Genomic DNA, 14,125 nt, shown 5'->3' with positions numbered 1-14,125 from the left:
GATAATATGCAGCCTGTCTGTAATTAAAGATAAAAGAACATTAAGTTCGACAGATACATGTAAGCTTCTTGATGAGGGTGCCCATTTCAATTAGGGAGCATTAAATGAAACAAAAAACCTTATGGGAGTTTCTCACTGCCAGACCCAAGGAGAATTAATACGCTGCATAGGGCCATTTACCAGGGAGTAATTACTCCCTAATTAGCCATTAGTTATTCGATTAGCCTTTTATCAGCTAGTCATGGTCAAAAGGCAGGAATAGCGGATAAGTCATCACCTTGGTTGGTACCAGATATAATTAACATGCTGTAGCTTCCTCGGAGGGAGACAACGAGAGTGCGCACTGAGGCAAAGTAAAGGTATTCTGGCCCATTTCCCGTGTTTGATCAAAAGAAACGATAAATCAGAGCCCTTTTTACTCTTCCAAGGGTGGTTTACTGCAAATAGCAGAAATAGGAGGATGTAAATGAAATTACCTGCCCACTTTTACTGAGCTGGTTTAACTGCAGCAAACCCAAATCACTCGGTCCCTGCGAGTGCTCTGGTCGGGCAGAAGAAAAAGCGAAAGGGTTTGTGGAACGTCCTCTAGGAGCGTATTGTTAACAATCTGAATGGCTCTGTGATTGAGACTTGATAAGAAATCATAAAATATTCTATGTGAAGATGGATGATTAGGTGCATATTGTTACAGGATGAAACTGCCATTAAAAGACCAGCCAAGAACCATGAATACTCCATGCCAAACTGCTTCTACCATTTATTACACATAATTACATTCTTAAATAAAAACGATTCACCGAACAGTTCCTTGCATAGAGATATTACAATACCAATTTAAAAAAGGAATTATGAAACAAACCGGTAACAAAAATAAATCTTTCTCATTTTTCCATAATAAAGAACATTATCGTACCCATACATCATAATATACAAATGATAAATTTGAAACACTTTTTACAGAGAAAGAAAAGGAGAAAGAGAACAGAGGAGAAAAATAGAAGGGAGGTGGAGGTGGAAGGGTGGTTGGGAGGCAGGTGGGTGGGGGGGGTTGGACAGAGGAGAGGAGTTGAAAGGGATCATATCTGAGAAAATGGAAGGAAGGGGGTAGGGAGGCAAAGAGGAGGAGGGGGAGGAGGAAGAGGGGGAAGTGATGAGAGAATGCTGGTAGAAAAACGGGGGTGTGTTTGATTTAAAATTCAGACCTGGTGGAAACAGAAGTGGTGTCACACATAGTAATGCGTGTGCACCCCCCTCTGCTGAGAGCAAGAGCTGCAGTCTGGATCTCCGACTCTCACAAGGTGTAGGAAAAACCCACAAGGAGAGTGCAGGATAGGTGTTTGTGTCTGTATGTGTTTTTGTGAGTGCGTGGATTCGAGATGTGCTTGTACATATTTGCGCATTTGTGGATGCGCCCAAGCGTGTCTGCAGGCATGCGGCTTGTGTAGGTTTGTCTGCACATCTGCAATGTATGTGAATCCGTGAAGCGTGTATGCATGTACCTTTTGTGCTAAAAAAAAACGGCTACTATACAGACTTTCGTGACCAGTGTTTCATCACCGAGGGGTCATCGTGTGAAGTATGGTGCACAAGCGGACAGAAAACAGCAGATATGCAAGTGGGCGTTCCAAAAAATTCAGAGTGCAAATACAAACGGACGAAGAAAAACACAGGCACGGCAGAATTAACAATCATTCATTAAGATGACACAGAACTGAACCGCATCCTCAGAGACGACATGAAACGACCTTTCCAAGAAAACACATTCACTTTTGAAATCCCAGTTCTCGAGCTCCCGGCAGATACATGAAGAGAAAAAATGTTTCTGTCAGCTCACAACAAGAGTCAGGCAAAATTTTAAACTGTCCTGTCATTGGGATCCATATCTTTAAACTTTTAAAATTTCAGTCCAAAATATTCCGCTATCCTTGAATAGTAAGGAGCGTGAACACACAAAAAAACCAAACCAAACAAAATAAAAATCTAAGAATAAATTAATAAATCCCCCTTTTCCCATTCAGTTGAAACAGTTCACTTCAACACCCTGTTGAAATACTCAAATACGCACACATAGAGCTGCCATCGATGATACAATTTTAACCCACAGGTTAAACTTGAATTCTTCATTTCATCTTCACATGAGGAGAGAAGCTAAGCAGGAAAAACTTGGGTCTGCTAGCCTGGTACGAAATGAAAGACTTCCAAATCATCACTTCCAAATATAAAATGCTTCCAGTATTCATGATTTTCTAATCTGTGTCTCAATTCCGATACTTATGTTAGTAATTTTCCATGCAGGAAGATAAATTGACAATCTACTAGTTAAGTGACGACGTATCAACCCTGTCTCCAGGTCCAAGCATTTACTGCATTGTCTGAGGCCGTAATGCTTTGTGCTGTGTTTTAGTTAATAGAAAAAAAAGCTGTTTTTAAAGTTTTTTATATTCATGTGCATCACGTCTTTAAGCTAATTTTTAAAAAGCTCATTATGTGCACTATAACCCAAAGAATCACTCTTAGGCTAGCTCAGATTTCAGTGACTATATTAAGCTTAGGACCAAGATTTTTCTTTTTTTTTTTTTTTTTTTTTAGCTAAACCACACAGCAAAAAAAATAACTAACCTCGAGCTGTGGACAGCTTCTTGCCTTCTTCCTCAACACGGAGAACAGTTTAAATCCATCATCTTCCCTGTGCTATTGCATTTGTATTAGCTATAGCTCTGCAGCTAGCCACCAGGTAGCACTTATTATGTGCAAATATCCATTTATCCCATTAGTCAAATGTCTCTAACTCTCCAAACATTGCTACTATTTAGTATTCTATCTTTGTTGTTGTCCAAATGTATAGCATTATTGTCTTTTTATTTATTTATTTATTTTTAGAATACTTCAATTAGAGCATGTTATATGTAGTCCGCTAACTTCCTGCTAACATCTAACCCTGCTAAAGTTACTAACTCCTCTTTTCATGGATGGCTGGACATGAATCTTTATTGTTACACTTGAAAGAAAGCCATAGTAATTGTTTTTATTTGAGCTGAAAGAATTTCAACTGTTCTAAAGGTGCCTTGGTGTTTTGGGAAGGGAAGCAGCATTTAGACCTGGAAATGGCTAATAATGTCGGACTTAACAAGTGGATAGCAGCATTTTACCATGCCTCACTTAGCTAATGGATTTTCCTCAAGGAACACACCTGCAAACAGCAAGTATGGAAGTATGCAAGTTGAGACACAGCTAAATACTAACAGTAGTTTCAATCTGGAAGGCCTGCGAAAAATCTTGGCCTCCTTAAAACTAAGTGGTCAGTCTCTTTTGTCTTTGCAAATGGACCTTGCAAAGACAGGAGAGAGAAAAAACAAGTTATCTGACAGGTATTTGCTCAAGATCAAATAAACGTCAGACTTGCTTCCACATTTAGAATAAGTTCACTACGTGAAGGAGTTATTGACGCTGTATCTACCTTCAGAGCCACTACTATATCGTGTCTAGAAAATATTGAGCTAGACTGCACTAATGCACAAACTGTTATGTGCCTCCGGTGTAACAGAGTAAAGTAAATGTTGTGTATTTTATTCCAAAATGCAAACAGATGCAGGTTAACTTTTGCTTCAAAGCGAAGCACACAAATTAAAGTCTTAAAATAAAGAATTTACGCTTTGACGCAACTGTCCTCAGTAAAGTTTCGTCAGTATCTTCACAGTCTACTTTTGTTCAAGCTCTCTTCTGTGTTTACCTTCATCTGCGACACGAAGACATTTATGACCTTTTTATCAGTCTTGGTTGTATCTAAGTAAAGTCAGGTCACACAGGACAGATGATAATTCCAGTTTTCTCAGAGTTGAATGTATGTGTCTCTTTGTGCGTGTGGGTTTCACTCCACTGCAGTTTTGTGAGCTGATGGGGCAGTTATCATTGCTGACTGAGCAGATCCGATCCTCCCCTAACACACTCCAGACCCACTGGAAATCCATACTCATGACCTCTTAGTGGTCCAGTAAAAGTTACCAGGTGTGACTAGCTAGTTTTCCAAATCCCATTATTCATTTTAACAGTAAAAAAGTATAAATACAAATGGTGCCTTGTATGATCTTACCAACCACACCTCTGGGCCCAGCAACATGTTAAATTTGTTTCTTCCAAAAAGTTCTTCTATTTCTGGCAGAGTAGAAATCTGCATTCAGTCCTACATGTTGATCGGGAATGTCCTTTGTTCTGCATAGGGCCATGTTTAAAGAGCTGTTAAATGGTGCTTTTTTTTTTATTATTATTTGTTTCTCAAAAGGCTAAGAGCTGCTAAATTGGAAAAAGTAGTATGCAAGGATGGTATGAAAAGGACAGAACCTAGTGGCTAGTTAGTTGCCAATCACTCTTAAGTGCAAAGAGATCATTTTGGGCATCTACTGCAGAGGTTTTTTTTTTGTTTAATTGTTTTTTGGCTGCCAGTGAATTCTCCAACGCTGTCTTTTTAAACTGTTTTTTTTTCTTCAAAAAAAAAAAAACAGGAGAACTATTTCCTAGAAATAAAATAGCCTTTACGTACATAGTGATTTTCGTTTGTGTTCGGTGTGCTATCGCAGCAAGCTAGCTGCTTCAACTTGTGCATTTGGCTGTCCACGCTCATTTGGTACGTGAAAGCCATCGTTTGTTGAGTCCCTAATTAATTCCCGGTTCAAGACAGTGGATACATTTTTACAAAAGTTTGCCAACAGAGTCAATTGCGCAACAGTTTTTTGACAACAACTCATTAGAGCTAAGATCCCAGAGAGGAAAAACACTCCTAAGAGCCATCTCGCATCTCATGAACCACTCAGTTCCAGCTGATGTTCTAGGAGTCTTTCGCAGTGTAGGTAACAGTGTAGGTAAGTTAGCCTTGCCTAGTCGTAACCAGTAAAAGGAAGTTCATAGAGCAAGCTAACCGCCTACATGACCTCAGTCAGTCTTCACAGCACATCAGTGGGGCACACTCCCATTTTCAAGTCTTCGAGATCTATTGGAACGCTCCATTCAAGCAAGTGCTCATATGCCATGAAGTCATAGGGATTTATGAATGGATTCAGTTGGCAGATAAGACAGATGTTTGATGAAAACTATCAAATATTTGTTGGATATATAAGAAATGGTGAATTCTAAAGGGTGTGGCGAGTATTGAGGGAGTGAAAGTCAGCCTTTGCGCTTGCTTGGCGGAACTGCTATTGACAATGAATGAACTCTTCTTTTCAATAATAATATGTGTTGTAACAGTAGTACTCCTCGCAGTACACCAGAGTTACAGTACAACTGGTCCAGTTTGGCATTGGTGTCCTAGCTGGCATGTGGAGCACTGCTGCATGAACAGGGCTGGAAGCATTTCACAGAGGGACCACAGCAAGGCAAAGACTGCAAAGGGTGAGAAATAAAAAGCTGCCAACTACAGGCACGTGGCCCGCCGCTCGTCATGTCACATCCCCTCTGAGACACATATGAAGGGTGGGATGGAGCGTCTGTATAGTCCACAAAACGACACAGGGGAGTTGGGGGGATGGTTGTGAGGTGAAGATGTGTCACCGTGGAATCATGGACCAACTGGTCGTGCACAGATTGACAGAGCCACTTAGGATCAGTTTGTCTGTCTGCCTGTATTTCTGTCTGTAGTCCCTGTGTGGTTTCAATTTCTCCAGTCGAGAAAGACCAGATCTTGTGTTTTCTTGTTTTTTTTTTTTTCAATCCGTCCTGCTGTCTCTCTCTGAAATCCAAGGTGTTATTTTTCTGCAGACGTTTCCTCTCTTTCTTCCACTCTGCCTCCATCCTTTTCCTCTCTCTTCCATCCACTCTTCCGCTGACCTCTCCCGAATCTCTCAGATGTGCCTCTTCATGTGTAGCGCCAAGTGATCCGACCGCGAGAAACACCTGCAACCAAAGACAGAGAAACAGAGAACAGCTTGTTAGCTCGTTACCAATGCAAGGGGAAGAAGTTTGTTTTGTCGATTGAGCTAAATGTTGCTGTTAGCTAGTGAGTGCTGAGCCACTAATGCACACGCAATTAGTATATGTGTAACTAATTCATAATCAGCATTTTCAGCAGCACTCCTAATGACTTCAGCTGCGGCATGAATAACTAGAGAGCCCGCAGATGGATCTGTTGAAACAGTGTGGTGGTGGTAGTGGTGGGGAGGAGGAGCAGCATGCAAAACATGTGCTGTAAAACGATAGCTAAATTAGATGAATCAAAGCCTCTCATCTGAAATCAGGCTTGCAGAATTGCTGGGGCGTAGCTGCAGAGTGAAAAATGGAATTGCTCTGGAAGTACGTCGGCCTATTTTTTTTTTTCCGGGAGGGTTTTAAAAATAATTTTTACTAATGATTATTTCAACCTGATTGCCACAAAGTGACATAATATATGCTTTCAGCTGGTGTTTTGTTTATGCCACACTTGCTTACATACAGATGCAGCCATTATGAGACCTACTTTTTCATCTCCAGATCAACAGCGTTTCTATGGCATGCTCGCTGAACTAACACTACAGCTTCGTTCCCCAGAGAAGCAGTGCTTTCCAAAAAGAAAGTGTTGCTTTCTTTTAGATAATTGGAAGTTGGATGTTTTGCTGATTAGTGTGTGAGAAATATTTTGGATGGAGGCGGAGGCTGGTTTAGAGTTGAGTAAAGTGGATAAATTTACTAATGCTGTGCAGAAAAAAGAAACAAACAGCTTCCAATTTGCAGAATTTTCAAAGCTTCTAATGCTTTAGGAAGTGTCTCTAAACAGAAGAAAGGCTAAGTTTAAGAAAATAGCTGCTGTTTTATGTCCCTTTGTTATGACAGAATAAATAACCACAGCACGCTAGTGTTAAAGTGCATCACTCCCAGCCGTTACAGATGAGTATGACACTAAAGGTTCAAGGAAAATATTGAAAGTGTTTCATAGCTAATACACTCTTATTTATACAGCATTTTGACACCATCTACATATCAGACAGGGTGCAACCAGTTGAAGAAACATCACAAGCATGGGCTGGATCTGACTGAAAAACCACTGCATGACCATTCATTAACAAGTTGTCAATCAGAAGGTAGCTACATCTTAAAGAATAGCCTGGAACCGTAATTAAAATCAGAATATCCACGTGGTAGTAGCTCTTCTTGCTCAAGTTATAAGTTTTGTTGCTATTGGTTGGCTATATTGCACAAACTAATGAGAATTAAAATCAACTGATAAAAAGTTCCCGTAAAATGGCCAATATGACCTTGATGATGAGTATGATTTGGATTAAGAATCCTTAGGTCAGGGGTGGCCAGTTAATTTTCCCAAAGGGCCACATGAGAAACTAGGACTGTTGTGGAGGGCCGGACCACACCAATAGGTTTTTAGAGAGATAAATTTAATGTGGAGCAGAATTTTGTTCATTGGCGCGGGCCTCCACAACAGTCCCAGTTTCTAATGCTTACACTCGTCTGAGTATAAGCATGAGCAGTCCATACAAGTTCACAAAAATCTGACGAATACCCTAGTAGTGATCATTCTAAAAATGAAAGTGCTCATAAAACAATCAATATGACCTTGACCTTGAGCAAAATTTGGGTGAGGCCCCTTCAATCAGGGTGGGCAATTAATTTTCCCGAGAGGCTACGTGAGAACCAGGGACTGTTGTGGAGGGTCGTGCCCACAAGCTTACAAAGGGATAAAATTAATACCGAGTTTGACTGAGTTCAGGTTATTGGTGTGGCCCTCCACAACAATCCCAGTTTCTAATGTGGCCCACTGGGGAAATTAATTGTCCACCTCTGCCTTAGTAAAAAAAACCATGCACACAATGATCATCTAAAATCTGACACCTCTCTAGGAGAATTAGCAATTGCTTTGAACACAGGTACAGATAAATGTTGGACGCCTCATCATTGCACAAGCCCATCGGTTCTATGACCAAATGAGTTAAAAATGAGAACAATGCTGTCCAGAATAAGACTTGATACTAGAGACTACAAACACATGAAAGAAGTGTTTACTGAGGTAATAAATCCAGTAAGAAGCAGGGCAGTTTTCCCAAAGATTATGCAGTGTGATTCCTATTTGCCATTAGAGACGTCGCCTCTAAATATTAGTCAGAAGGCTTTTGAGGTTTATGATAGCCGTGGATGTGAGGTAATTTAACCTTGACTGTTAATTTAAGAATTTTTATAGCTCAATCGTAACATACCATAGTCTTTCTTTGAACTCAGATTCTAACATTTATCACTTCATGCCTTCATGTCATGAATTTCTAGAAGATGTTCCTTTCCTACCTTGTTTTTTTTTGACACAGGTTTCAGATTGGCTCTTTCCACTGAGACAGAGGGAACTGTCTAACACGTCTTGATGAATCAGTGTTTGGCCAAGAGAGGGAGTCACATGTGATGAGCCACCAGTCATCCGTCTTACTGTCATACCTGTGTGTGTGTTACTGTCTTTGTGTGCACAAGTGTGTGCACCCGTACAAACACATGTGGGATAAATGAACGGCTCAGAAGACATTCATGGGTGTTCTGTGTGTGTGTGTGTGTGTGTGTGTGTGTGTGTCACTGTGAGTGCGTTCGCTGAGACAGATGGTAAAGTATGAGTCACGACTCGGGGGCACGACACCAGCTGGCACACCGTAGGTCTGCCTCCTCCTTCCCTCGTCCCCCAACTTCCCCCATCCTCAATCTTCCACCCTGACTTTTTTCTGTCTCCCCTGTTTCCCCTCTTCCTTCATCTCAGCAGGGTGTGTGTGCACTTGTGTGTGTGTGTGTTAGGCTGGAGGGGTTGGACATCCTGTGACACATGACAGAGGTGGGCCCAAATTAGGGATGTGCCTGTAGGGGGGTCTGGTAGCGGGGGGAGGTGGGAAATCAGGGGGGAGGGATACTGTATTTACAGTCTCTCCAGCTGAGACCTGATTAAGTTGACACTGCATGGCCCTCTGCCCCCTGACACACACACACACATATGCATACACACTTTTCAATAGGCATCAAGGCAAAGTACCTTAGGTGAGGAGGGAATTTCTTTTTGTCCTTTCATAATGAACCTATGCATGATTCAAGAAGTCATATATTCAATAACACCCTGCACTGTGATCAGTTTTGAAACTGTCAAAAAAGACTGCACTGTCCTTTAAAAGACACACACTGTTTTTTGCTCGCAGCGGTTTTTGACAATAGATGACATCTTTATTCCCTAATTTCTAGCTCCATGAATAATTAAATGGCGTTGCATGTAATTTCCAGAAAAAGAAGAAAATGATTGATTAAAACAAGGCTGTCAGCACAATGTAAAAGATGCAATTACAAGAATAATTTGGGTGAAGACAAATGTAAGTGAAACAAATGAAGGAATGGCAACAAATGTAAGTAAAACATGCAAGTAAATGTAAGTTAAAAAAAAGTACATATGAAGATAAATTTAAGTAAGCACGTAAGTAAAAGTAAATAAAAGTATTTTATAGAAAACATATCCGTATGTTAATGGCAAATGAAAGAAACTTTCCAGTTAAATTACAATAAGGCACTGGAGAGAAGCTTAAGCAGGATTAAAATGTGCCTGTTGTAACTACGACAGCAGTTCCTTTTTAATGTAAAAACAATCCAGCGCTGTACTGTGAAATATGAGCTTTACAGGATAATACTGCTGTTTGGTTGCCATCATAGAGCTATTTTGGTGTTTCTGCTAGGATCTCCATAAAATGGTTTACTACCGTAAAATATAACTGCATGTTCTCACTCACATACCCAAGGACATATATACAAAAAAAAAGCTACAAAAGTCACCAAAAAGCCTCTGTATAGCAGAGGAAGCACATTTTAAGGCGGTATTTACCTTGCAGGTACTACTATATATATATTAAAAATTTTTCTTCTGTAGCGCAATAACAAAAAGAACCTTTTAAATTTCCTTTTTTGTGTGTGATGAAATCCTTTAAAAGCACGCTTTTTATCATGGGATGCCTTGCTGCATTGTGGTAGCTCCTGTAGACAATATTGCTCAGAGATCCCAGAGGTGTCAGCGAGGGCCAGATCAAAGACAGACAGCAGGGTGTAATTAAAATAGGAGTAAAGATTTTTGTGTCGGCAGCAAGCTGATCATTTAAAAAGTGAATAATTGCCTTAAAATGTTTGGGGGTTTTTTTGGTCAGTGGAACCAGATTTAAGGAGCCCTTTCCCTTTGCTTCATAATTAAACAGAGGCCAAGGTGCCTAATTAGGAAGAGTCACAGTCAAACTATAACAGATCACCTCTTTCCGGTGACAGTCAAGGGTGTAAAGGTGCATGACTTTGAGATTCATATGATGTTTGATTTAAAACAGCAAACAAAACATTATCTATGATCTGCAAAGTGTTTAATGGCAATAGTCCATCATAACTATCATAAAAAAACAATTATTGTTAAAATGTTAACGAACAAAAATGCAAATATTTAACGCTAATGTTTCACAACTGTTTCTATTGTAGGTTTATAAACAATATGGGAGCATTATCTGTTTATTATCAAACTGTTATTGAAAATACTTGTTAAAAGCAGTATATGCAGGAAGTTGTTAGGTTATAAATCACCTGGAGACTGTAGTTTGTGTATTTAAGCATCAAACTTAGGTAGGTTTAGGAAAAGGTTGTGATTTGGTTTAAAACACTCTCATTTGCAACATTAAATGTGCACATTTAAAAGATGTCATTTAAAGATTCAATCATTTTTTTTCCCCTTTTGTTCTGGCTCTCTCTACTCTCTTCTCTTTCCCCTAACCCCCAACCAGTTGGAGAGGATGGGTGCTCCATGAGCATAGTTCTGTTGGAGGTTTCTTCCTATTAAAATGGTGGTTTTCCTCTCCCCTTTCTCCAAGTGCCTGTTCTTTAGAGGTCCTGTGATTGTTTGGATTCCTAGTTACATAAATAAACCATAAATTAGGACTTTACTATTGATTTATATATTTTTTTCTGTTTATTGCTAAAATAGCTGTTAGTTAAAGTTAATTAACAAATTTTTTTTAAATTCATTAGTTGTTTTTGTTTTTGTGTGGTAAACTTCTCGGATGCTCAGCTTGCTCTGCACAAGGACTTTTCAGGTGACAGGGATTATAGAGTTCACCGGAAAGCCTGCCCAATCACTGGGCCAGCCTGGGGCTTTATTTCCAGTAACCCACACACACACTTACACCTGTATTTAGGGTTATGGTGGCTTCAACAATTCCCCAAATACATTTCCCTCCTGTAAATGTCTAAAAATCTACAAATTCAACCAATTTCCACTGTTTAAACTAAAGTCAGTGACTGTTGAGATTAATGACTGTATATAAAAGATAGCCATGACATCACCCGATGGTCAGTGAGGTCCACACTTGAAGACTCAAGTTTTACCCGGGATAGCCTTATGTACCTTTTCATCATGTATTAAATAAAACTCTAAGCTAACAATCGAGACCCTAACCTAAGTGTGTAAGAAATGAGAAATGTGGATAATTTGCCAGATTTCTGTACAGTCAGACGAGTGACCCCCTGCTGGGCAAAAAAAGAGCACAGATTAAATGGACTATAGCACCAGCTTCACCCTCAAAGGCTGTGTCTATCTTTTCTTTATTGCCAGTGTTTCTGATAATAAAGCCAGTATTTATTTACTTAATACCCTGCAAATTAAATTAATATCCCAGGTTGTTAGGTGTTTCATTGCTAATGAAACTCATTTTACACCTCTGTCCCGCTCTGAATCCAAATAAAGACTATCTATCATCATGTGTGTAAATTCACTATTAATATGCTGCACCGTCCCTAATGTGGGTCTAGAGCTGAAACACTGAGCTCAACTCGCTCAAACACTGAGCGAGTTGGGTCTTGGAGCGCACATTAGTAATCCTGCCAACACACTTTTAAACTGGGTCAGTACCAAAACACATTTCGGGGTGTGTAACCAGCATCTTGTCTTCACTACACCAAACACAATGTTAAAACACAGCCTGCTGTGCTTGTGGAAGTACTTCAAATAGCGCTCGGATAAAAAAGCGAAGAAAAACATATAAGACACGGAGAAGGAGGGAGAGGCATGTTTTGACAGACCTGTCACAGTGGTTGCACTTAAAAGGCTTGGCGCCGGTGTGTTTGCGGTAGTGCCTCGTCAGCTCGTCGCTCCGGGCGAATCGCCACTCGCAGCCCTCCCACGAGCACTTGTATGGCTTCTCACCTAGGGGGTAAAAAAAAAAAGCACACGTGAGCACCTGTTTGATCGCTCATACACCAATCACACGCTTATTTGTTGTTCTGCGCCCATGCAAAAAGCTCTTTGCCGCTAACCCTTTATCTTCCTGTTTGATATTGGCAGAGCTTTTATTTTAATGAGTGTGTCCTGTATATTGTGAGTGCATGTTAGCTTCCAGTCTGATAAAGATCCCTGTGCCTCCTGTCACCATTTCCTTTTTTAGGGACTGTAAAGAGAGCAATGGGATGAGATGGAGAAGCTCCCACTGGTCTCCAATCTTGCTGAACATGCAGAAGAGGAGAGGAGGGTTGAGAGAGAAGAGGTTGAGAGGGAGGGAGGGTGGGAGGGAGGGGTGAGGATTAGAGGCAAGGTGGATGAGAGACTGAGAGGAGGAGGTGAGATGAGACCAGGGGAGGGAAAAGTAGAGTAGGAGAGAAGTGTTGCAGAAGTGGATTAAGGCAAAGGAGGCTGCAGATATGCTGGTAGGGAAGGAGGGGGTAGTGATAATTAGGCCAGACACATAATGGCAAGGAGGCCACAATCCGCCAGCTGCGTCCAACTCCGAAGATGTCACCTGCATCAGTCACATCCCATCTGGACTGGTGCTCGAGGCTGACCAACTCTGCTCGAGCGCTTTCACCACGACTACTGGCTTAATTCATTGAATGCGATTATCTAAAGGGACAAAATCAATAGATCAACTGCTCTGTCAAAACTGCAATGAGAGCTTGTGTAAAGTAAGGAGGGGCCACATCTGTGAGCCAAATGTGGGAGATATTCACATAGTATTTCAGGCCGGATCTAAAATAATCAGCACTTTCTTTCTTTTTCAATTTTTTTAAAGTGATAAACCATGTCTATATGCTGATTTTGGCTGTAGCGTACCTGCTTTTATTTGAAGATCTGACTGTAATGATGGGAGCGTATCCATTGCATATGTATATGTATTTACCCCCATCTCCTCCTTAATGGGTTGGCCAATCTCAATGAAACTTTGCATACATGACTTATTAACATTTATTAACATTATTTTTATATTTAGATAAACCCCAATTTTTTGTATTTTTATATAATTTATTAATTTCATTACCCCCCTGCCAACAGTTAGCTTCCATTGCAGATCAGCTAAGAGGGAACTTAAATGGTGCAACTTCCTGTGTTCTAATTTCAGTGGATCTGGTACACCTGTGCCATTTATTCCATTCAGTGTAGTTCTTTTGGAGATTTAAGTCACCAAGATGACTCTGTCTAGGCCATCAGTTTTGTTTGTGGTTTAAATGTAAGTTTATATGAGTCTGCTGAGTCTATCAGTCAATTTGGTTTATTCTCATTTACTACCTAACCCTTTTTTGCTCTCCTGGACCGCTTTTGTTTCTAGGATCAGGAGTTACACACAATAGCGCCACAATTGGGCAAGACTAAAACAATCTGGATTGATAAATAGGACTGCAGAACAGAGGCAAAATATATATATGTATATCTATATCGATATATATATACATCTATATATATATGTATATATATATAAATGTAAAAAACTACTCGATTTTGCGGTGAACTGTCCCTTTAACAAAAAACTGTAGAGTTTAAAGTGCTTTTGGTCTAAATCCAGAAATTAGTCTTGTCCCCTTCCATCCCAGAGCTGCAGGTTTGGGCCATCCGACTCTGGCCAATGAAATTCCTGGGAGGCAGAAATGCCTGAATCCGTTGCCTAGCAATGGGATCAAGGGGGGTGGGGTGTATCTGTGTGTGAGTGTATGTCTAAGAGAGACGTGGGGTGGGTAGGGGGTATGTGGTGAAACATGAGGAGGCAGTGCAGCTGGCTGGATCTGGCAACGGTACGCCGCCATGCCACCGGCCAATTACTGAGCACGCTGGCAGAGCACGGAGGCAGTTGCCTAGCGACGGTAGCCGTAGAGCTGTACAGGGCAAGAGGCGGGGGTGAGGAGCGGGGCT

The 14,125-nt window shown here is 40.6% G+C and overlaps 1 protein-coding gene across 2 annotated transcripts in view; it reads right to left on the bottom strand.

The window, feature by feature from the left end:
- Positions 1–733: 733 nt before the first annotated feature.
- Positions 734–14,125, bottom strand: part of LOC146547253 (Krueppel-like factor 7) — a 51,973-nt gene continuing 38,581 nt past the window's right edge. For both annotated transcript variants that reach the window (XM_085264764.1, XM_085264765.1), the window contains 2 exons: positions 12,031–12,154; positions 734–5,883 (listed from right to left, as the gene is read on the bottom strand). In XM_085264764.1, the coding sequence (XP_085120890.1) occupies positions 5,832–5,883; positions 12,031–12,154 (176 nt within the window). In that variant the 3' untranslated portion in view covers positions 734–5,831. The remainder of the gene's footprint in view (positions 5,884–12,030; positions 12,155–14,125) is intronic.

The sequence above is a fragment of the Mchenga conophoros genome, linkage group LG23 (assembly GCF_057382185.1).
Source record: "Mchenga conophoros isolate Kocher_MC1m ecotype Shallow Benthic linkage group LG23, M_conophoros_male_GT1.1, whole genome shotgun sequence".
Lineage (NCBI taxonomy): Eukaryota > Metazoa > Chordata > Actinopteri > Cichliformes > Cichlidae > Mchenga > Mchenga conophoros.
This window is presented reverse-complemented; position numbering and strand designations above follow the sequence as displayed.